Below are 25632 nucleotides of genomic sequence, written 5' to 3'. Positions count from 1 at the left end.
TTCCCGTGAAAAGAAATAAAACAGCTGATAGAGCTTTACTCGTGAGTATCTTTTCAAAAAGCAAGAATATAGGTATTGTGAGAGGAAAAAAATAGCTTTCTTTTTACACCTTATAGAGCTGAACTATACCTCAGTTTCAATTTCCCTGAGGGTGTTTCACAAACAATGGGTTTCACAGGCCCAGGAAGTACACTACAGGGCTGAAGCTCTGTGGTCAAAATGCCAACAAGGAGCCCATTCTTTCCTTTTTCTTTTTCTTTTTCTTTGTTTTTAAGAATCACACTTATTCAGAAGGGTAATTTTTGAGAGCACACTCCCTGCAAGAGAAGGCTTTAAAAAGCCAAAGCCACAGTCTTTCATAGTCTCAGTGCTGCAAGATGATCCTATAAATACAAGATAAAATTAGAAGTGGTCTAGGTGTTGCTTTACGCCTGTGGGTCTAGCGTGCATGGTCTGCATCTCATAAACTGGTGGAATGCTGTCTGCGCTAAATAGCGGGTTGAAAGCAGTACAGTTTTGTAAGTCTTTCCAGGGGATCGCTACCCTCCCAACAAACCTAGCATGCCTGTTTTCTGTGATGTTGGTCCTCAACATATATTTTGAAGTTTTTAAAATGACAGTACATCTAAATAGTAATATGTATTCGATCTAATTCAGTATACTGAGAGGACAAATAAACTCTTTGCAGTAGAAGATGTCAGTTTAGCACTCTGAGGAAAATTTCGTGACTCTGTTCAACACATCCCTTGACATCTCTGTGAAGAAGGAAGCTTCATCAAACCCTGTGATATAATTATGGAAAACACAGTGATTGTGTCATGTGTGAAAACTCTTTTTTTCTTCTTCTTCTTAAACAGTGCAAGAAAAGTAATGTGGACGCACATCTTACCAGAGTTAATGCCTTAGATTCTGAAAAGCATCAAAACAGATCAGGAGAAAAACTCAATAGATTAGAGCACTCAGTCCTTGCCCTGCCCTGTTTTATTCTCCCGTATCCCTAATCTTGGTGAATGGTTCTATCAGTCCTGGATTCCTTCCTCTCACTCCTTACCCCAACTCCTTGATTCTACCTCCTTCATCTCTCTAAACATTATACCCTTGTTATTTTTCCCTGTCTGAACTGCTACCACCTGGTCCAAACGAACTTCATATCTTGCCTAGATTCTTGCACTTGCTAACTAGACTGCCTGCTTCCAGTTTGCTCAAATCCCACCCCTTTCTGCCAGCCCATTCATCCTCCAGACCCCTAAATGCATATTTCATCATCATGTTCCCCCCTTTTTTAACACTGAGCATACCTCTCACCTGCTAATTTCTAGGACAAGGCTCCCACCACAAGGTCCTGCATGGCCTGGCCATGGCTTCCTGCTTTCCTTGTTTGCCCCATCTCCTCATTCCAAGCAGCATACAATACCACACCAAACTCTGCAACCCCCAAACACACGAGGCCATCTATGTATCTATAGTTTCTATTTCCGCTTCTACTTGAAAAATTCTCCCTCTCTACCTCCTCATTCATCAGCTGGCTAACTCATATTAATGCCTCAAAATTCAGCTACCAACCATTAAAATGATAATAATAACTTATGGTGACTGAGCACTTTCTATGTGCAGGTAAAGTAATAACTTTATGGTCATCTTATTCTTCCTTTAAAGAAAACATTCACAATTGAGCAACAGATAAGAGATGAGAGAAGAGCCAGGGGACAGTAGTAATATGGAAAGAAAAGGATGAAGATGCAAGAAAAAAGGTGTGGCCCACAATATTAAATTCTTCAAAGATAAAGACAAAGATTTGTAATATGCAGTTGGATTTTGCAAAAAGAAGGGCACTGGCCAATTTGGAGAAAGTATTTCTTGAGTGTTTTGGAGAATGAGGCTGTATTTCAATGAGCTTAAAATTAATTGAGAGCTGAGAATATGAAAATAATGGATAGAGCATTTCAAGTTATTATTCAAGTGAAAGGAAGAAAGAAACTTTAAGATCAAATACTTGTGCTTGTGGCAGTGGACGGAGTGGTGATATTGTGGGAAAGATATGTTATGATGATTTTATGAAGGGAAGAAAGATTGAGGAGAAAGAGAGTTTTGTCACATAAAGTAGTAAAATTGGGTAGCATAATCTAAGCAATTAGAATTACATCATACATGGAGAGGCATGATATGCTTATGAAGCCATATTGCCCCACATCTAATCCTGGCTCTGTCTTATAAGATATATATTCTTGGGATAATTATCTAACCCTTCTCTGCCCCAATGTCCTCATAATGTAACAGCCTGATGGGTTATTCCTGCTCAGTACACAAATAAAGACCATGGCATTTTAGTAAAGAAAGAGTTTAATTGACATGAGGTCAGCCACGCCATGCAGGAGACAGAGTTCTTACTCAAATCAGTCTCATCAAAGGCTCATAGGTTAGGGGTTTTCCAAAGGTATTTTGAGGGAAAAGGTGGGAGTGGCTATGCAATGGGTGCTTGCTGCTGATTGGTTGGGTCAGAGATTAAATGATAGGGAATTGAAGCTGTCCTCTTGAGCTGAGTTGGTTCTGGATGGGGCCATAGGAGCCACCAGTTAGCAGCTCCAGGTGGAGCTACGGTGTTAGATATGCACAGAACCTGAAAGGATATCTCAAAATGCCCATCTACAATAGAAGAGTGATGTTATTTGCAGGAGTAGTTGGGGAAGTTGCACCTTAGCAGAATTCAGGCTCCTCTCCTCCTGTAGGCTGGTGGTCTCGCATTAGCTTCATAAAGGCAACTGAGTTTTGGGGACGGGCTGTTTTCATTTAAACTATAAACTAAATGTCTTCCGAAGTTAGCCAGCCTAAACCCAGGCAGCTTGAAAGCTAAAGAAAAGGTCGGGGGGGTCGGGGGGCGTGGGCTAGATCAGATCTCGCTCACTGCCATAATTTTCTCACTGATACAATTTTTTCAAAGGTGGTTTCAATAATAGTATCTACTCATAGGGTTGTTATAAAGAATAAATAAGTTAATATATGTAAAGCACTTAGAATATGTGTTTAGCTGTCATTACTATTACTGTCAAGACAACTGTGCAATGGTGTGTTTGTTTTCTGTTTTAACTACTAGACTAAGAACTCTTCGAAAACAAGGGCTGTATCATATCCCTAGTAGGGAGCACAGTGCCTGATCCATAATAGGTGTTCAAAAAATAGATAATAAATGGATGGTTAAACGTATGCAGGCAGGAGGGTTGGCCAGGACTACCTTTCTTGATATTCTTCCTATCACTAGTTGTTTTTATAATATACAAAAAATTAACCCCAAAGAATAAAGCCTTATTTATTTTTTAAAAACCCGCATGTAGTATATTCACAGAATGTCAAACATCTAAGAACAAAACACGTGCTTTGTAGCTTACTTGAATTTTCCTAGGTCCTTCTCTGAAAAGCAGTGGTTAACCTTCCACCTAAAGGCTCCAGTGAGGCATTGTCATTGCCCTAGAAAGTTCTGGCTACTGCAGTTTACATTCAGCTGTTAGAATGAAAATGATGAACAGTTCCTTAGTGACATTACATTTACCTGAACACCAGTAGCCTTAAATTGGCATTTCCCCGTGTCAACCATTTATTTAGCTATCCAGTTCTATTACCCAGGCTCCTCTCTCAGCTACCTTTTACCCCATCACTCACAGGCTCTGCCATGACCATCACTCATATCACCCTGACTCAGGGCTGCGCTCCTTTCACTCTAGAAGGTGGCCTTACTTTATTTTTAAATCGTATTTTAAAAACATATTAGACAAGCTTTTATTCTCTATAAATGAAAATACACATTTAAATGATTAAACAAGTTGTTCTCTTTAAAGCCAAGGATGTTACTGAGTAAATATTATCTGATATAAGATGTCATATAAAAATCACAACGCTTATGTTTTCATCTTCTTGGTTACTCCTTAAACACAAACCATTTTAAAGACAAGAATGGTTTTCTAACTCCTTTTTTTCCTTGAGAGGAAGCACCTATTATCCTTCCAGTAAAGACTGCAGGAAGTAAGCATGAATCAATTGGATTAAATGTTGAATGAGAGAAATAGCTGCCAACTAGTATTATATCAACAAGAAAAACACAAACGTCCCAGAAGGGCAAAAAGAATATCTTGGACCTGAAAGCTTAGAGATCTGACTTCACATAGATCAAACTGGATATTGCAGCCCAGAAATCTGAGAACCAAAGAAGTTGATTTCCCCAGTGTCAGGCACTTCATAAGTGACTGAGAGGGGAGTGGCACTCCTGGCTTGCAGAACAATGATTTTTTTTTTTCCATGTACAACACAAGGAAGCAGTGCAACAGTGTTGGCTGCTAGCATAGAGTAACACAAGGATAACCGAGGAAGAAGGATCTCACAATAAAGGAGCACATTGGCGATATTGGCTCACTGCAACCCAAATTACCTTTAAATTTTAATCTATCACTGCTGCTGATGAAGACGAGTAGAGAGCATAAGATACAGAATCGCAGAGCATCAATATCTCAAATATTTTTTAACCTGGGGGGTAAAACTAAAATAAATATCTATATCTATATATGTATATATACGTGTACATATGTGTGTGTATATATGCGCATACATATACATATATACATATATGCGCATATATACACACACACACATATACATGTATGCTTTATAGTCTGGTAGTCCATTTTGTGAAAGAACTGAATTTAATCCCTTTCTGATAGAGTTTGGGCTTGTTTCCAGTTGCACTGTAACACAGATGAATGAAATACAATGAGCAATCCTTTGTATGTATCTTTGAACACTTAGGTTAGCATTTCTATATGACATATCCCCATATATTGAATTGCTAGGTAAAAATTTTGTCCATAAGAATCTTGTGAAAACCTTTTATGACTCTTTTCCTGCCTTAATAGTAGTCAAAGGCACAGGCTTTATCTAGGTATGCATCCTAGTTCCACTATTTCCCTGATGTACAGCACAACTTTGGGCAAATCTCTTAATCTCCCCAATTCTTGATTTCCTTATCTGTGAAAATGGGATTAATGTAGTACACACCTCAGTGGGTGGTTGTGAGGATGAAGTAAGGTACTGAATGTAAAACAACTACTACTGTGGTATCTAGCAATTAAGTGACTAGTTTTAAAGATGCTGAAATGAGCTAAAACAATACGCAGATTGCTGACTGCAAGTTAGCTGCCTGTGAAGGTGTTTAAAAACAGTGCTGTGCCTGTGTGGAGGCAAGGGCCATGTGCAGGTCTCTGCATCTTCTGCTCAGTTTTGCCATGAACCCAAAACTGCTCTAAAAACTAAAACCTATTCACAAACAAACACAGGTGCCTGGAAGTGCCTGTTGGAGATTCTGATTTGGAAAGTTGGAGATAAGGCCCTAGCATCTGTATTTTTAAATTCTCTAGGATAATTCTAATATACTTCCTATTTGGGAACCAGTGAAGGCAAAGTATTTCAAAAGAAAAGAAAAAAAAAAAAGCCTCTTCTCTTTGAGTTCATTTTAATTCGCTTTTCCTTCCCCGTGAATTTCTTACAGATTCAAAGGGCAGCCTTATAAAGTCATTTTACTGCAAAGAAAAGCACCGGCTCCTCCTTAGGCTTCTTAACTGCTACTGCCTGATGCTAAGAGTGTCCTCTTCTGACTCACCCACCAAAAAGACAGACATAGTTATTCATTTGCTGTAGCAAATAAATAATTCTACTCCGATGTTAATTCATTCTACACATATTGATTGCACACCTATTACATTGATTAAGCTACGTGTTAGGGAAGTACCACTGAATAGAGGAAGCTTGATTCCTCCCCTTAGAGAGCTCAGAGACCATGGGGGACATACTCACAGTGACAGCGGAAGTTGAACCAGGGCTTTGTTTGGTAGGGGAAAGCAGGGTGCTCCCCGCAGAAGTGACTTCTCAACAGAGGCCTGGAAGATAAGCAGAGCAGGAGGTATCCGGATGAGGAGGGAGGAGTATTCAAAGCAGCAGCAGCAGCCATAGAGCAAAGGCTGGGAGGGGCACATTGAAGACCGGATTGTTTACTAGAAAAGGGGCTAATATGAGATTGAAAAGGCAAACCAAGATCAAATGTTTCAGTGTCTTATAAACCATGTTAAGTAGCTTGTGAATAATCCCAAGAACAGTAAGGAAAGTTGAGAGGCTTTCAGCAAAGGGAGTACTATGATGAGATTTGCTTTGAGGGATGACCACTTTCCTTAAGAGCCTGGTTAAGTGGCTGCTGGGAAAACTCAAAAGGAAGGTGTTACTAATCTGCCTGCAGCTAGATTAGTGGCAATGAGACAAAGAGAAACCCGGGGAAGGGGAGTGGAGGTGACCCTGTGGATTCCGTTATGGAGAAGTCCACCTTGAGGTGCCCAGGGGACGTGGATTGATTAGGCATTACAGCTCAGAAGAAAGATCTCATTTGGAAACCATTTCTTTGTATTATTTTCAGCACCGGACAGAAAGGCAGCATTAAAGCTTTTACTTCATTCAGTTCTAAGCAAACACATTGGTTAGATCTACAAAGCTTACTTGAATGATGGTCTATGTGCACGTGAGTAAATAAGATTTGGCTCCAGATAGCAATTACTACTGGCACCTCTTCCTTTCATCTCAGGAGACACAATGTAATTGTAAACATCCATCTAGACACTGGGAAAATTTTTCCCTCAGGGAAAGAAACTTAAATTGTTTCTCTTTGTCTTTGTTGCAGTTATCTGTGCTGTATGGCTCACCTGGCCACCTCTTCTACATTTGTAGGAAATAAATGTGATCCTATCTGTGCTGTAGGTAGTGAAAGTATCCCCAACCTTGAGAAGCACATTAATATTTAATGAGCTAAAATAGACTTTTCTGTAGTCAATGCCTTGATCTATGTCCTTTATTTAAAAGTATAAAGACCTCAAGGGATAGAGTGTAGAATTTGGCTTCCCTTATGAATTTCACACTCACTAGGCCAATTCAAAACCTCCCTTGCACTGCTCACAGTCAATTTGGATAAATTTATCTTTCCTCTGCATTCTGGAGTGTCATCTGAGGGTGGTGGAGTGATGAACAAGGACTGTTTTATGGTCTTAGGTGGGTGTAGGCTATGAGATGTGTGGCTTTATTTGATCATCCTCTTATTCCAGATAATAATATCCTCCACTGATTGTTTTATCCATGAAGTCTGTGAATTTAAACATGGTACAAGGCACAGTGTGTATTTAGGAGCTGAATTAAAGAATTGAATAGACTTCTAGTTTACTTTAAATTGTAATGGGGTAGGGGTATTTCCATAACTGATCTAGAAAGATCTTCAGTTTATTTATTTTCTTAAAAGAAACCAAGTTTCCAGGCCATAAAAAAGAAAAAAGTTTACCAAAGAAAGAGGTGAGTTAAAAATCTTACTCATAAATAGTAATTTTGGGGAGACAAGCAATTATTCTGGATTTTGCATAGATACCTTTCAAAGGCATGACAGTCACATCCATTTGTTATTTTATTCCTTCCTCTTGCTTAGTACTCATTAAAATGTTACAGGAATATCTTGCTATTTTTCTTAAGTGACATCTATAACTCAACTTACTGCTTAATGTGTCTTTAACTCATTCATATTACATAAGGTTTTCTCCCAGTGGTAATGATTATAAACAATATTCAAATTTTAGGTATTTTGAAAAGATGCTGAGAAATTGAAATAAACATAATCGTTACTTCTTTTTCGTTCTCACTCATCTAACACTGAAAAAATATGCTGATGTTTAAACATCTTTTTAATTAATGGCATAAGAAACTAGATGGAGGTTTTTTTCCTATAGAAACTGTTGAATGTGTTTTAATCTCATAATAATCACATCAAACTTTAACTTCAGTAATTGTAATTGATTATTTGAGTTTTTCAGATTATTCAGTTTTTCAGTCATGATGAGTGGAGCACAAAGAGGGAGAAAAATCATATACATAAATCTACTCATAATCAAAAGCTTTAAGGAAGTGATTAACTTTTCTAACTCCTTTTATTAGCACTGTATTAAAGTTGAAGGATTTAGGGTTAAAATCCCATTTCCATTCTCCCTCCTTCTTTCTACAGGAGATAACAATATATTATGCAATAGGCAACATAATCATGTGGTTTGCATCATTCATATCCGTTTTATTTTCATAATGTTGTCACATGTGCCATGCCACCCCCACCTCTTTCTCTTTCTGTCTTGCTCACATACACATTCACACAAATACACCCACATACATATAAAACACATGTGTTTGTACATATATGGTAACTCATTCATCTTCATTTCAAATGACAACTTAGAAGTTTTCAGAGTACTACATACATAAGACTTCCATATTTTTTTCTTATAAAAACTACACATTAAGCTATAAAGGAAAACTATGTGTTTTGGAGTTGACAGAATGAGTCTGAAACATGCAACACACCATTTGGTCCCTGATGTGTAACTTATTTGGTGTTTAGCAGTTGTATATTCACTCACCTGATTTTATTACGTTGCTTTTTTGTTATGTGTCTGCGAGGACTTGGGAGGTGGGAAGATGGGGAGGTATCATTGTCAAATAAAAGGTCCTCCCTTAACTGCATTTCACAGCTCTCTCCCATAACTCAGAAACCTAATTTGGGTGATGATGTGATTTGTCAGGAATGTGAAGAGACTAACAGAGATCACTTGTTGGATGCAGGTGATCAAGCCTCTGTGATAATTATGGAAGCCTTTTAAAAGACTTACAGATGTGCCCGGTTTGGCCATCTGGTCAGAAGATGCATTTTCAGAGTTCTCTGTCTTCACCTTTGTGCCCTGCCTCAGTGTGGGAAATGTCAGGAATGTACTGGCTTGTAGTTGAGTTCTGCTTTGACAGAGGTTAACAGATAACACCTTCGTCTGTACACGTACACTCATGTGCCCTAGCACCGTCCAAGTTGAAAGGATAAGAAGGAGGTTAACTATGCTGCAGCGACATTTATCACCCTCTGAACCAAAATATGTGAACAAAATTTCTAAGGTTGGTTTTGAACTATTCAAGAATTTGAAGGGGCTGTATGATTTTTATCATGCCCACAATGTGAAGAAACAAAGAAAACAAACTTTTCCAGTTTAAATAAAGGGTAATTTATTTGGGGCAAGAAAATAAAGAAATCATACTGAATGTGAACAATGCACAAAATGAATTTTCTTTGCCTTTCCAAGTAGCTTTGTGAGCCATTGTTGTAGAGTTTTGCTTAATTTGGTATGTGTGGGAATTCAATTAGTTGCTCTGAAACATGATATCATGTTTTTAGTGGCCTTCCTTCTTAAGGAACAGTAATGTGAGTTGCATGTTCTTTTAGATGCAGTCCTTTTGAATCTTGTGAAACTAGAGCCAGGTGACTAGAATGTGTCAAGTCAAAGAGTTGTTCACCTTATGTGTGTACATTCACCTGTGTCTGTTCATGCATGGTAACTATTATTAACCTTTATTCTGGGTGATATAATTTATCTTTCTTAATAATTGCTTATAAAAATAAGCTCACAATGAGTGAAGTATGTACTACTTTTACAACTTCCTGTGAGCCTCTATATAATTCAAAATAAATTTTTTTTACAGTAAGATCACAAATTAAATCTCTGTTTTTTCATTGGTCAGCTGACTGCTAAACTTCAGACTTCTAGCAGCTCTGTCACAAGGTAAACCATTGGTCACAGGTTGAGTCAGGCAGAAACTGATTAGATCAATTGAAATGTATCACCAGTATTGGAAAGAAATACGAAGACCCCAAAACATGTGCCCTAGTTTAGTGACTGAATCTGCCTCATTTTCATGTGTGTTTAGAATTAATATTAACCCCTTCATCTGAGATTATTTATTTAGTAAAGTCTCACTTAATATAGAGCATCTCCAATACTCTACAGGCAACCTGCAGAGTCAGGCCCTGCAGTCTTCAGGACTAGCAATCATATATTCAGTCTAGTTATGACAGTAGGTTCTAACACTTGTGATGATAACACGCCCACATACACCGAATTAAGCCCAAATCTAATGGGCCAGAAAATGGCATAATGCAAAAAGTTATAGCTCTGTTCCAGAGTGGAAACTTGGTAGGAGATAATAAAATGAGTGGCTAGGCCAAACTGGAAAAAAAAAAAAGTCAGGTATGTGTTTTGTTTCATTTAGTTCTATTTTTCCAACTAAGCTTCCAAAGACACTTATAATCCCACATACGAAGGACAAACAAACTTATGCCTCAAGATGAGAATGTTTTATTAGACACTTTACTGTGTGTATGTTCGATTGTAAGCAGTAATATTTTGACCTGAAAAGTACAGATCGAAGAAATGTTATCTCACTAAAAGGAAAAATGTATGATAAGGAAGTCCCTAAGAGTAAGCACACTCTTCTTTGGAATCATGTCAATAGAGTTTGATGGGAAAAAATAAAAATAACAGAAATGATTTCTGTTCATTTCTTAACAGAACCCATCTTCTACTTCGGCGATGTGGAATACTCCGTGGATGAGAGCGCTGGCTACGTGGAAGTTCGGGTGTGGAGAACAGGCACGGACCTGTCCAAGTCTTCTAGTGTCACAGTGAGGTCTCGGAAAACGGATCCTCCCTCCGCAGATGGTGAGCAGTTTCCCGCTCGGCTCTTTAGACTGTTCTGCAATTTTCAATGACCATGGCACAAATTTGTTTAAAGCTGAAATACCTCACTTCTATTAAAGCAGTTTGGCTGGGTGTATTGTTTTTGCTGAAATTATTACTCTAGGAGGTAAATCTAGGCTTTATTTACCACTTTGGGAAAGTACATTTAAGGGCCATGAATCAGAAGCTAGGTTACAAACGTTAAGACTCAAAGGATCTATATACTAAGGCCTATATTTCCATGAAGTGGTTCTCTACTCTCAGCAAAACTAGTATCGCTGAATGCTGTGGCATTATAGGCAGGAAAATCATCTTGCTGCACATAATCTATCCCCACAGAAACCTATGACATTTAGGTACTGTGCAGGCATGTGTCTTCAGTTGGCTGTCTCCTTATTTTAACCATGAGTCCCTATAAATACTTCAGATCCAAAAGGTTTTTTCCACACTTCATTATAAAAAATGTACTAACTAGCACATATCTGCATTTTATTCCGGGATCTACAGCTCCAAAAAGTTGATTTTAAAGTTTACAGCAAGCATAGAATTCAAAATTTCCTTTTTTTTCCCTAAATGACCAACAATACAAACTTTCTCATGTACACACACTTGAGAACACACATGCATGTCATACACACATCAGACATTCATCACACAAAGCAAGCACAGGTTATACCATTTGAAAAGTCACCCTTAGGTTTTAACTTTTTTAATGTAGTGGAAGCAGTATAGTGCTTTGCATGTAGCAGGTGCCAGTAAACATTTGTTTAACTAAATTAATCATTTTTAAGAGAAATATTCAAATCAGAGATAATGGGAGGGAAAGATAGAAATAAGAGCAAAGGGGAAGAAGCAGAGGAAAAGAAAAAAGTATAAAAAGAACCACAAGGAGATACGGACATTCTACAAAATGAATTAAAGACAGATATGCTCAAGTAAAGTTGCACATTTGGAGGTAAAGTAGATACAAAATGAGAGTCAGAAGAGCAGAAGGTATGAAAACAAAGAAAGAAGCAATATTATCGACCTATTGCCCACCACTGTCAGTCTTTGAGGATGTAGTGGCTACAGATTAAAAGGCAGTTTTGTTTTTACTTTAGATATAAATGGAGGTATCAACACTAGATATAGCCCCTTTTGTCTGAAAAATATTAAATTAAAGATCAAAGTGTAGAAGCTTCTCTCATTGCCTGGAACAAAGGTGGATGGAGTGTGGGCAGAGCTGGTTCCACTTAAATGTGTTGCTTTAGCTAACAGGCAACCATACAGCTAAGTAGGATGTTCTACAGCAGCTCCAGCAAAGATACATAAATAATTAATGTGAACAAAATTTTAAATGTCTGTATTTCATATGTAATTTATGAGGATCATATATTTGATTGATATGCTGATTTTTCTAAGCTTGATTTTTATTACCTTTATTAGATAATTTTCAAACTAAAGTTAGAGGAACTATGACACAGAAAGCCAACATAACTAATCCAAAGGCTAACCATGAAACGTGGATAAAGTTCAGCAGCTGGTCTTTGATCTATCAGCACAGTAGCTATCTGGATATCTATTTGCATTGTATTAAATGTACTTTTCTGTAAGGTTATGCTGGTCTCTGTTTTTTAAAAGAAGAATTATAAATATAATTACATAATTTATGTCTTATAATTTTTTGAAATTTAATTAGTCCCCAACTGAATATTTTTTTGTTACTGTCATAGCTGGAACAGACTACGTGGGCATCAGCCGTAATTTAGATTTTGCACCTGGAGTCAACATGCAACCTGTTCGTGTCGTCATTCTGGATGACCTTGGAGAACCAGTGCTGGAGGGAATTGAGAAATTTGAACTGGTGCTTCGTATGCCTGTGAAGGCAGCCCTTGGCGAGCCCAGCAAAGCCACAGTCTCCATAAATGACTCTGTCTCCGATTGTGAGTGTTTATAAATTTTACAATGATAAGTGAAATCATAAGCTAAGGTTTATATATATATGATAAGCAAGATGATAAACTATATATAATATATATATGTGTGTGTGTGTGTGTGTGTGTGTGTGTGTGTATGTTTGTTTGCTAGAGCTTCCATAATAAAGTACCACTATCTGGATGGCTTAAATAACAGAAATTTATTGTCTCATAGTTGTTGACGAGAAGTCCAAAATTAAGGTGTTGGCAGGCTCGCTTCCTTCTGAGCACTGTCAGGGACGGAGGTTCCAGGCCTCTCTCCTTGGCTTGAAGATGGCCATGTTGTCCCTGTATCTCTTCACATCATGTTCCCTGTATGTGTCTCTGTCTAATTTTCCTCTTTTTATGAGAACACCAGTCATATTGGATTAGAGCCCACCCTAAAGACCTCACTGTAACTTAATTACTTCTGTCAAGACCCAACTTACCAATAAGGTCACATCCTCAGGTGTTGGGGTTGGGATTTCAACATATGAATTTAAGGGGGACACAGTCCAACTCATACAAATACCTTAGCTGACCACACCTTTCTCCTCCTGATGGTTTGGATAGAATTAAACAGTCTCAGAATAAAACTCTTATTCTTTCTCTCGAGCCTTAAAGAAAAAAAAAGTGATGTCATCGATATCTTGATTGTGCCTCAAGAATTCCCCTCACGGCAGATGGGTGGAACCACGTGGAACTGCATAGACTCCTGAGTGTCAGTGATCTTTCCCCACTTCACAGCACAGGACACTTTCTGTCATCTCCTTCCCCTAGACACTCATACAGTTTCTCTGATAATGTGCCAAAAATGCTGTTCTGGGACAACCCTCTGCTGAACACATGGCACATCATCACAAGGGAATTCTGACACGCTGTCACAAGGGAATTCTGAACACTCTTCAATCATGAGGATTTCAACTGTACTTGAAGGAGTCTTACCTGTTGTCAATGAGGCCTATACGCAATTAACCTAGCATAGGTGTCACCTAAAAATCACACACACACACACACACACACACACACACACAGAGTCAACTTTCCCACATGATCTGAGTAAATTATGCTTATAATTATCTGCACAATATTTAGTGTTCTTCATATCAGGAAATTCTGAAAGCCTCATGACTAAGAAACATGTAGTTACAAATATCGAAGGTTTGTGGTTTTATCTACTTTTTAGCATTTCATTGCATACCCTTCCTTTACCAAACAGGCAGAGCAAAATGTCAAAGGTAAGGAAATCAAAACTCTTAAGTGATTTGCTCAAGGTCAAAACATTGGCAAGTGACTGAATGGAGACAGAATCCAGTTCTTCTCACTTACTTTCCATTATTCTTTCCACTAAACCACATCTTCTGAAATGCCAGTTTCCACAAAGAAATTTCCGTTCACTTTGATCCTTTGTTTTTGCAGTGCCTAAGATGCAATTCAAAGAACGAATATATACTGGCAGCGAAAGTGATGGGCAGATAGTTACAATGATCCATAGGAGTGGGGATGTCCAGTACAGATCCTCAGTGAGATGCTACACCCGGCAGGGGTCTGCACAGGTGATGATGGACTTTGAAGAACGCCCAAACACTGACGTCTCCATCATCACATTCCTCCCTGGTAAGCTTGAGCTTAAAGTTTTTTCGTGAAATTTGAAGAAGCTGAATTTTTACTCAGAAATAGGTATCAGGGAAATACAAGTTCCTTGATATCAACAAGCGTATGGCATGGTTTTATGTGCACTAAATGAGGAAAGTGAAATCGATTTTTAACAGATTGAATGAATGCCCTTTTTGTATCTGCATTAACTTATTGATTCCCAGTGATGTGATATATGGTTTCTTCAAAACTTATTCAGTGGACAAACGCATATGAAATGTACAGATTTTACAATGCTAGGAATTAAACTTAGCTCAATGATTTGTTTAGTAAGTCAGAAGTTAATAATACTACAAACTGGTGTTGAGGTCAGATTAACAATGACCAACTAGTACAAGGCTGCTAATCTTGCTTTCTGAATGTAATGCTAAAAATTCATAAACACAAGTGGCATTTGTGCTGTTTCCTTTGTTTTCTAAGATGAGTGGCAGAGCTTAAAGACAGAAAGCAAAGAAATTCCCCATACAAATAAGGGCTGGTCATTGCATATACTTAAATATGTATTCACCGATTCAGCAAATATCTACTGAAGGCTTATTACTTGCCAAACACTATTTGTTGCACTGAGATGGCAGGAAAAATCCACATTCTTGCCCTTACGGTGCTCACATTCTAGTTGTAGATACATTCCTATGGGACGTGATTGACCTGCTGACACTGTTGTTCCAGGTGAGACTGAAAAGCCGTGCATCCTTGAGCTGATGGACGACATGCTCTATGAGGAGGTGGAGGAGCTCCGTCTGGTACTCGGCACTCCACAAAGCAACTCCCCCTTTGGGGCTGCAGTTGGTGAACAAAACGAAACTCTCGTAAGGATCCGAGATGATGCTGATAGTAAGACATCTTTTTTTGTGTTCAACTGTAAATTGGGAACTAAAATCCATCCAAGTCAAGGTTTTAAGTGACTCAGAAAAATCCCCCCGCCTCCTCTACTTTCAGACTAGGATTTTTAATCTATTGAGAAATAGCAAAAAGACAAACAGATGGGGAACAAAATAAACAATTAAAACTGATCATTTTGACGCTGGAGAATATGGCTTACATCCAAACACTAATTCCCAAACATCCATGCCGGCCCTCTACTCTATACACACCTTTGGGTACAGGGGGACCAACAGTTTCCTCCCTTCCCCCGCCACCTTCAGTGGCCTGCTCATGTGTCATTTATGGCACATAGACAGCTGGCAGCACATGCTCTCTGGGGGCTGGTTAAATCCCAGGAAGGAGTTGGACGACATATGCCAGCTTTTCCTTCCACACACATCACTAATTTTGAGTGAGGGGACAGAGAGAAACCAGGAGCGTAAGAGTCCTTAAGCCCCTCCCACATGGAAACTAACATTAGAAATGGAGGAAAAGCATTCCCCTTACTAATAATGTCATTTGTCCGTCTTTCCCGCAATTTTAGAGACTGTTATTAAATTTGGAGAAACCAAATTTAGTGTCACTGAACCCAAAGAACCTGGAGAGTCGGTGGTTGTAAGAATTCCAGTGATTCGCCAAGGAGACACTTCAAAGGTTTCCATTGTGAGAGTCCACACCAAGGATGGCTCAGCCACCTCTGGAGAAGACTACCACCCGGTGTCAGAAGGTACAGGGCTCCCAGGGCCTGTCTCCTCATGGATGGATCATGCCAACTCTGTGTGCCAGTGCCAGTGCCCTTAAGGAAAAGAAGGGAAACATCCAATTGAAATAAAAATAGGACACTCTTTTTTGGGGGGTGTAATTTTAAGGGGTACAAGTGCAATTTTGTTACACGGTTATACTGTGTCATAGTGAAGTCTAGTCTTTTAGTATATCCGTCCCCCGAATAATGTACATTGTACCCATTAAGTAATTTCTCAGTAAGCACCCCCTGCCACTCCCCCACCCTCCCCAGGTCTTCAGTGTTTATCATTCCACGCTCTATGTCCACATGTACACATTGTTTAGCTACCACTTAGAAGTGAGAACGAGCAGTATTTGACTTTCTGTTTCTGAGCTGTTTCAATTAAAATATAAACATACTCTTAAATTTCTATCGTTTAGTAAAACAAACACAATGGGATTTATTTCCAAGATTTTTTCTTTTTGACTTACAGGGTATATGTGTTAGGACTTAGGGAAATTTTGAGTAAATGTGCTAGATAACCTTCTGTTTTGAGTTGACTTTCTATTGGTTTTACCTTCATTGTGGTTACCAGATTAAATAATAATTCCCTTATTTTTGTGTGTCATAATAACTGTGATAATAATCTCTTTTGGTTTAGAGAACACCAGCAATCTAAATCTAAACCAAAAAAAGCAGCCACTTAGAGATGTCTTTCATCTCTCTCTTTTTGCAAATGTTGAGCCATGTCACCATCTTTTTTTTTTTTTCTTTTTTTTGGAGACAGAGTCTCACTCTGTTGGCCAGGCTAGCGTGCAGTGGCATAATCGCAGCTCACTGCTATCTCCGTGTCTTAGGTTCAAGCGATCCTCCCACCTTAGCCTCCCAAGAAGCTGGGACTACAGGCATGCGCCACCATGCCCAGCTAATTTTTTTTGTATTTTTGGTAGAGATGGGGTTTTACCATGTTGGCCAGGCTGGCCTCAAACTCCTAGTCTCAAGTGATCTGCCCACCTTGGCCTCCCAAAGTGCTTGGATTAAAGGCATGACCACCAAACTCAGCCTGCCATTTACTTTTATCAGTAATTAAAACAAATCAGTTCTAGCTGGGCACGGTGGCTCACACCTGTAATCCCAGCACTTTGGGAGGCTGAGGAGGGCGGATCACCTGAGGTCAGGAGTTCAACACCAACCTGACCAACATGGTGAAACCCTGTTTCTACTACAAATACAAAAATTAGCTGGGTGTGTTGGTGCATGCCTGTAATCCCAGCTACTTGGGAGCCTGAGGCAGGATAATGGCTTGAACCTGGGAGGCGGAGACTGTAGTGAGCGGAGATCACACCATTGCACTCCAACCTGAGAGACAAGAGCAAAACCCCCTCCCCGCCAAAAAAACAAAAAACTCAGTTCTTCTCTCTCAGTTGCTCTCTCTCTGAATTATTTGCTTACAAAAGAAAAGTAACTTTATGTCCAAAATTACGTTTATGAATTATTTGGAGTCTAATTATTCACTGTTTTCTACTTTCCCACCTCTCCCTATCAAGAGTCATTCGTTCTTGATGATCTTAGCCCTTCAGGCATTCATCTTTATCTAATTTACAAACAAAGCTGAGAAACCAACTGATAGGTATCCCTGAATCAGTAACAAAGTTAGTGAGGCAATATAAAAAATGGCGTCTTCTACAGAGGAGCTTGTATCAAATTGTAACCATTATATGGAAAGAATATACAAGCTTCAAAGTTATTCCCAGATTATTCTCTATGTAAAACATAATATATATTTGAAATAAATCACACATAATCCCAGAGAAGAGAAAACAAAACTGATTAGCTACTGAATTATAAAATATAAAATGTATTTCTATCATGAGCAGATTTTACATGAAAGAAGAATCTTCTAAATATTGATAACATGATCTTTAACAAAAAATATTTTTCTTGAAAGTAAAATGATTCCTTTTGCTAAACAGAAACAAAATTACAGCTATGTAGTAAACTGAAAAGTAAAGTCAGAAAAAAGTTAAAATATTAAATAAACCTGTTGGTCTCTTTTATCCAATAAATGTCAACATGTGTTTTATAATGTTTATACTAAAAATTTAAGGAATATTTTTCTGAAACGTTTTCTAATTTCTCCTGTAAAGGTTCAAACTGAAGTGAGTTCTTTGCAAAAAAACAGAAAAAAATTAAATATAGGACAAAAGTTGAAATTTTTTGTGTACTAAAATAGTCTAAAGTGACAGAAAAAGATAAATGTGAGTGAGAAAACTTGCCCACCATCCAGCAAGTATACTATCAGAAAACAATAACAGATATTTAAAATAAATGTTTAATTTTTTAAATTCTAAGAAATTTGGTTTTTATAACTCAAGGCATTACAAAACCTTGAATGTTTACACATCTAAGATAAGCAATGAAAACAAGTAAAGCAAGGAAAATATGAGAGAAAATGGAGTGATTGTAATGTCATTAAGCCAGCAAGCCCATTCCTTGCCGAGAAAAGCCTGTATTATCACAGCCTAGTGGTCATAGTCTCCTGCCATGCAGGAAAGTAACAAAAAAACTCAAAAATCTCTGTTTTCCTATGAAATTCCCAGATATTTAAATGTTAGAAACCAATTTTTTAATGTCACATCATACAGGTCAAATCAAGCAAATGATTAGCTATTTTCTTCTCTGGAACAAGAACTATAAGTTCTCTCAGGGTATAAGAAATCTGGGACTGATGGGCTCAAATAATATGTGAAGGCTAGTAGAAATAATTGCTGTATCTAGAAACAGAGAACTAATGTTACAAAGAAAAAGAAAATTATTTAAAGATAAAGGGAAGAAAATTGCTCCTCATACCTGATAATTTAAAAATTGAAGCAGGAAAAAGAAAATGCACTGGCAATTCATTTTCTTCTTCCAGACTCTAAAGGATTTGTAATTTAGAATTATAATAACTGAACTGCAGCTACATCGGAAACTGGCATCTGTTGACTCTTCTAATTGGGATAATTATACTTTATAAGCTTTATATTTTCTCTTTTGAAACAGTATCTCAAAAGGTATAGTAAAACCAACAAAGTAGTTTATCCATGCTTTACAGTATGATCAGCTGCTTAATTATGACTTCAATAAAATCTGATAATTTTCATGATTTTTAGTAATTTTGAAATGAGTGGTTAAGAAAAGAATTCTGATTTTTTTTAGGATTCTAGATTTAACTTTTATGACAGTGAAGCAATTCTTTCTTAGTGAGAAAGGACAGGGTGAAAGGAAAACAATCACTAGCATTTATCTAAAATGACTTGTCTACGTTTCCCTGAAAAACACAAAGAAGTTTTTTTGAAATATAATTTGATATTGTATAAAAAACTCAACAGTTATTTATCCGGCTTTTCTACATATATACATAATGTAAATCCCATTCACACTATTATACCTGTGATCATATTCATTTGTCTTGAGTCCTATTGGTTTAGAAATTCTGGAGAATAAGATGTTAATTTTTCTGATTATGTCCCAATATTAGAACTACTGATTGTCCCTCCCATAATTCAGCATATTTTCAAACTGTAGGCCAAAAACCAATGTCTTGTTATTAAAATTTTCCTTCAGATAAAATAGGCATTCACAGCAACCTGGATGGAACTGGAGACTGTTATTCTAAGTGAAGTAACTCAGCAATGGAAAACCAATCATTGTATATTCTCACTCATAAGTGAGAGCTAAGCTGTGAGGATGCAAAGGCATAACAATGATATAATGAACCTTTGGGACTCCAGGGAAATGGTGGGAGGGAGGTGAGGGGTACAAGACTGCAAATTGGGTACAGTGTATACTGCTCGAGTGATGGGTGAGACAAAATCTCAGAAATCACCACTCAAGAACTTATTCACGCAACCAAACATGACCTGTTCCCCCAAAATCCTATGGAAATAAAAAAAATTGAAAAATTAAAGTCTTGGGAAACAAGAAAATATTAAAGTAAAATGCATAGAGTAAGAATTAGTGATATTTGTTAAACATTTGATTTCATTTCACACACACAAAAAAAAATACTGGACCACAGTGTAAAATGTATTTCTCATTGCAGGCCACAGACCAAAAAAAAAAAAAAAAAAGCTTGATAGAAAACTTCTAATATTCACATGCAAACGATTTAAATCTGTGATTTTGCATTTGTAGAAATTGAGTTTAAGGAAGGGGAAACCCAGCATGTGGTTGAAATCGAAGTTATCTTTGATGGGGTGAGAGAGATGAGAGAAGCCTTCACTGTTCACCTAAAACCTGATGAAAATATGATAGCAGAGACGCAGGTAAGTAATGTAATGTGTATGTAAATTCATGGCCAGCAGTTTGTCAGAGAAAATGCATAAAAGCAATCACACAGTGTACAATAAATTGAGGAGACTTTGTACAAGCCTTACATGAAAGAGATATGCATAATCTTTTTTTACCACCTAAATATGTTTTCTTCTGATTAGATCATAGCAAGAAATTCCTATCTTTTCTTTGAAAAATGTGTGTTGAAACGCAAGGACTGAAGTCACTGAGCCCCAAACCAGTGCACTTCCCTTCCCCATGTCAGTCAGTAATAATTGATTGACCTTGGGATTAACCATCAGAGAGAAAGTAGCATCTCAGAGTAAAGAGGGAACTATTAATTCAGTGCCACAACTCATAAAACATATTCAAACCCACAAAGCAGTTTGCTAACCCTCCAAATCAAGATCTGTTTCCCCTGGCTTTATCAGAATTTGATGTCCACAGCCTCATGATCAAAATGTTGCAGTCCTAAATCCTGTTGTCTATACTTACTTAATTTATATTGTCTCATTAACCAGATTTTCCTCAAAATGAACATAATTCCACAGAATGTTGACCTTGACAAGGGAAATAATTTTTAAAACTACATGTCTTTTTGGAATGTATTAATTTTTTATATCTTTGCTTAAATTTACTGTATTACTTTTTTGTTTGTTTCACTTTAGTATGAGTTTAAGCTGGGAAACTTTTTTCCATAAATGTTTTTATCATTTTGTAATCTTTACTGCTTGATGGTTTTTCTACTACAGTGCCTTGCTTTTCATCAAGTTATTTAAAATTCAAGTATGGGCAATCTTTATCAAATATAGTTTTGTGTCTTCATCACATAAGATGAATCTTTTATTATTATTTTTATGTAGTAGCGTATGAAATTCTTTTGGGTGAAAAGAATATTCACTCAAGTTACTTCCAGTGATGAAAGCTTCTTTTAAAAATATACATGTAAAGATAGTTTGGGAAACTATGCTATGTAGTCAGATATTGGACGGTTATTTGGGAACCAGGGCAAGTTCACAGCAAGGTGTTCTTGTTACCTCGCCCAGCAGCAGGTGTTCATGGAATCCTCTTCTGTCTGGAACTCAAATTCTCCCCTGCCTGGGTTTCAGGCGGTGCCTTCTGCCCTTGACTGCTTTAAAGAATTTCTTATTACTGGCATCTGCTTCATCCAGGCTCACACTATCCCGTGACCTCTCTGATCGTCCTTCCTTCAGAATGTCCTCCAGCTCTACTCCCACTGTCAAAGAATTGACTCCTTCATGAAATTTCCCTTCACAACCCCAAGACAGGTTTAGCTACTGTCATCACAACTGGAGAGAAAAAAAAATTAGAGCCCAGACACCTCATGGGCCTCTGGCCAACCTTTGGATTGACTGCCCTGGGCTCAGCTGCCCACCCTGGAACCTTAAGATGTGAACAAGGTGCCAAGGTCTTGTGCATCAGGCCACTTAGGGCCAGTTGCTCTCCAGGGGCTCTGAGTATGACAATTTGCATCATAATGAGGCCATGGGTTTGCCAGGGATCGTGAGTATTGTCCTGTATGGTAGAAGCATCAAAAGTTTAATATTTCACTCATCAGTGATAATTATCTTTTCCTTCTAGGTGACCAAAGCCATTGTGTATATAGAAGAAATGAGCAGCATGGCAGATGTCACTTTTCCTTCTGTCCCTCAAATTGTGTCCCTGTTGATGTATGACGACACTTCCAAAGCTAAGGAGAGTACTGGACCCGTGTCGGGCTATCCTGTCATCTGTATCACAGTGAGTAGGCGATTCACAAAATTGAGGAAAATTGTAAGATAATTATTTCAAATAATTTTAAAGTGTAATCAATATAGCATTGGCTTTGTTATGAAGAAATGAAAGTAGAAAAATACTACATGGTTTAAGCCTTGAACTTTGCAGATGTAACACTAATCAAATAAAGCTCCCATTTTTCTTTCTTCACCCAGCAAAGTTTCATTAACTGATGTGTACATAGTGTGTTATCTCAGTCTGTCACCAATAGAAAAATAAATAAGATATGAGGTCTGCATTCAAGATATTTATAGATGAAGAAAAAAATATAGGAATTGGTAACTCTAATATAAGGCAAGATATAACCACTATCATGAAAATGATACAAATTGGAGGTCAGAGCTGCAGCTCCATATATGAGGGGAGATTTGGGATGGTCAGGCGAAATTCTGATCATTTAGGATGCAAGTCTGATAAGGGAAGGTCATTCTAGGAAGAAGGGATTGCAACATGAGCTACAGCTAGAAACAAATAGCATAAGAAATAGCAGATTATCACTACTTTTAAAATTTACCTTTTCTTGACTCCAAATTATAAGCTCCTCGTGAGCTAAAATTATGACTTACTTATTTTTATATCACAACAGCACTTCTATAATCACTTATATATAAAAGGTACACAATGCATGTTAATTGAGTCAACAAGGCAGAGATAAGTTGGTGTCAAAGTATAGGGAGTTTTCAATGTCATATTAAGAAATTTGGACTTCATTTGTTGGGTAGCGAAGAGTTCTTACGCAGAAGAATGATCAGAGGGGTTAAGCTGGCAGGTTAACAGGGCAGTCGTGTGTTAGCAGAGTGGAAGAAAAGACCCTGAATTAGACAGAGAAGTGCTGCTGGGAATGGAAAGGAAGGCATCATCTTAAGCAATACTGCAAAAGAATAATCAGCCGAGTTCCTGACTCACTGGATAAGGGGGTAAGATGAGAGACAGGAAGGGAGGGAGGAAAAAAGAGAGAATAAGGTTAATTGGCAAACCTGATAATTCAAGAGATTATGGTATAAATAAAAATTTTACACGTATTAAGTTAGAAATAGAAACATCCAATAAGCTGTTTGAAATGCAAGATTAGCATTTATAAACGCTATCATGGCTGGGAATCAAAATTCGGAAGTTGTATGAACAGCATGTGGAAACTGGGGAAATCCGCAGTGAAAACTCGATGACAGAGAACGGGAGAAGAATGCGTTCCACACTGTTCTACACTCTGTTCCTAACACAGTCATTTGTTCTCCATAGGCTTGCAACCCCAAATATTCAGACTACGATAAAACAGGCTCTATCTGTGCAAGTGAGAACATCAATGACACTTTGACCCGGTACCGGTGGCTGACTAGTGCACCTGCGGGCCCTGATGGTGTGACCAGCCCGATGAGAGAAGTGGACTTCGACACCTTTTTTACATCATCCAAGATGGTCACGCTGGACTCTATATACTTTCAGCCTGGCTCCCGGGTGCAGTGCGCGGCTCGTGCTGTGAACACCAACGGGGATGAAGGCCTGGAGCTCATGAGCCCTATTGTAACCATCAGCAGAGAAGAAGGTCAGTCATTACCATTTTCCCCTGAAGATCACTGGAATACTGTGGAATATTACAAATGTCTACTTTCTGGTTATTAAGACTTCCAAATGTCCCACATATTCCATGTATTTTGTACATAGTTAAAAGTTAAAATCTATTTTTACAAAATTATGTATTACAAAACAAAATATTCATTCCACCTTTAAGTACCTATTATACGCCAGACACAATGCTTTGTGCTGGCAATAAAATAAAGAAGACAGGATCCCCGCTTTTGAGGATTTCTTGGTCCAGTTGAAGATGCAGACACATTTTAGTCTAGACAGGGCACAGGAATGCACAGGTAGAAGTGGTTAGTTTTACCCTGAGTGGGTCAGGAAAGGCTCATCAAAGAGGGGAGGCTCAAGCTGAATCTGGAAAGAGTAGAGGAAACCAAGCATGAGCAACAACTCGTAAAAACAAGAAAGAATGTGAGATATTCTGGGAATGGCAAGCAGAGAAATGGGGAAGCTTCTGAGAGGGAGAGGAGGAAAAACCAGGAGACAAGGCAAAATGGTGTGCAAGGCTCAGATCTGAACAGAGCTCATGTCGTGCCGGGAGCTCAGCTGGTTGTTGGGTGAGTAGGATTTTGCTGGGGACGGGAGGGGAAGGGCAATCCAGGTAGAAGGGTATGTGCAAATGAATACCTTAGTATTACAAGAGAGACTGTATTTAAGGCTGGAGCAAAGGCACATTGGGGATGGAGAATAGGATGTGGCTGGGGACGACATTGGAAAGACAGGAAATCCACTATATAAATAAATCCTTCACTGCAGAATATTTTTTTAATGAGATTTTTCTTAAAAACGGTTGCATATATATGATTCTATTTCTAAATCATCCATTTGCATACTGCATTCAAAAGTAAATTTGCCGCATAAAGAGAGGTCATATGTCCCATCTGCGACTACTGTATATTCAGGATCAAATATTTAAATAATGCCTTAAAATGATTCTCTCTTTTCATAAATCAGACAGCCCCTATGCTGGGGCCTGCCTCTGATTTCATTGCTATCCTAGTAAATATTTGTCTATTTTCTCTGTTTTATACTAATCGATAAGCAATTGTATCTTTCCAAGTTCTCTTCAAATTATAATTCAGCATCTTGGTCCCTTTCATGATGTTCAAATAAAAAACCCACTGTTTTCTTAAAGGAAATGCTGGAGAAAGAGTTTCATGTCCAAATTCTTGAAGGTCACTGGGAGATATGAGAGAGAAAGAGAGATGAATATAAAATGGAGTATAATGTATAATACACGTACTGTAAAAAATTACATATATAGAGAAAACTCTACTGTTCACAGTTTGCTCTCTGATTTTTAAGGAGACTTTAGTTTTTGTTCCTAAAATGAGCAGTTTTAGTTTTGTTCACTTATAAGTAATGTAAACATAACTAACGATAAGTATATTATTCTACAGTAAAAAGAAAATGTACTTGGTTTAACTACATTTACTTTTATCCTACTGACTTTCAATCATTTTTATTGTATCTGTTGATACTTTATATTTAAATGGTTTTGTGAATATGACCAGGACTTAGAATAACCAGCACACATTAAGTTACATTGAATGGTAACTATTTTTTCTCAAAGTTTGAACAATCCCTAAATTGTCAAGTGGCCACTAAACTGTCTGCTGTGATTACTTCTCACCCTGTGGCCTTCTAATTTCTTATGACGTGATGTAAACTCTTAGCCATGCCCTACTCCACAGAGAAGTTTAAAGTACATAGAAAAATAATAGCTCCTATTTTTAAAACATTCTTTAGGTATTATTGATTACCTTCTTTTCGCATAAATATGGTGTTTTTTTCAAGGTCTTTGTCAGCCCCGTGTACCTGGGGTAGTTGGGGCAGAGCCGTTCTCAGCTAAATTGCGCTACACAGGCCCTGAGGACCCAGACTACACAAACCTTATCAAGCTCACTGTCACAATGCCACACATAGATGGTAGGTGACCTGGGTAAGCAAATCTGTGGAATTGTTTCGGACTCCTCATTACCTGGTGCATTTTCCTTCATCTTCTGAATAACCAAGCTTCAACAAATGTTCAATTTGCAACTTGAGCTTCAAGTCCTTCTGCTTCTTTCAACTTTTTTAGCTTTGTTCTACACAGTTTTTATAACTATGGCAATGTAAGCGTTCTTTAAAATTAGATAGATGTAATACATAT

At 37.9% G+C, this 25632-nt stretch overlaps 1 protein-coding gene across 1 annotated transcript in view; it reads left to right on the top strand.

The window, feature by feature from the left end:
* Nucleotides 1-25632, top strand: part of FREM2 (FRAS1 related extracellular matrix protein 2) — a 196682-nt gene that overhangs the window by 151311 nt on the left and 19739 nt on the right. Inside the window, exons 7-15 of the mRNA XM_011992971.1 lie at nucleotides 10443-10592; nucleotides 12323-12532; nucleotides 13964-14161; nucleotides 14870-15034; nucleotides 15609-15791; nucleotides 19965-20095; nucleotides 21705-21863; nucleotides 23139-23442; nucleotides 25278-25409. Coding sequence (XP_011848361.1) covers nucleotides 10443-10592; nucleotides 12323-12532; nucleotides 13964-14161; nucleotides 14870-15034; nucleotides 15609-15791; nucleotides 19965-20095; nucleotides 21705-21863; nucleotides 23139-23442; nucleotides 25278-25409 — 1632 coding nt within the window. The remainder of the gene's footprint in view (nucleotides 1-10442; nucleotides 10593-12322; nucleotides 12533-13963; nucleotides 14162-14869; nucleotides 15035-15608; nucleotides 15792-19964; nucleotides 20096-21704; nucleotides 21864-23138; nucleotides 23443-25277; nucleotides 25410-25632) is intronic.

This window comes from Mandrillus leucophaeus, unplaced genomic scaffold (assembly GCF_000951045.1).
Source record: "Mandrillus leucophaeus isolate KB7577 unplaced genomic scaffold, Mleu.le_1.0 Scaffold421, whole genome shotgun sequence".
NCBI lineage: Eukaryota > Metazoa > Chordata > Mammalia > Primates > Cercopithecidae > Mandrillus > Mandrillus leucophaeus.
The sequence above is the reverse complement of the archived record's forward strand: the minus strand, read 5'-3'. Positions and strand labels throughout refer to the sequence as shown.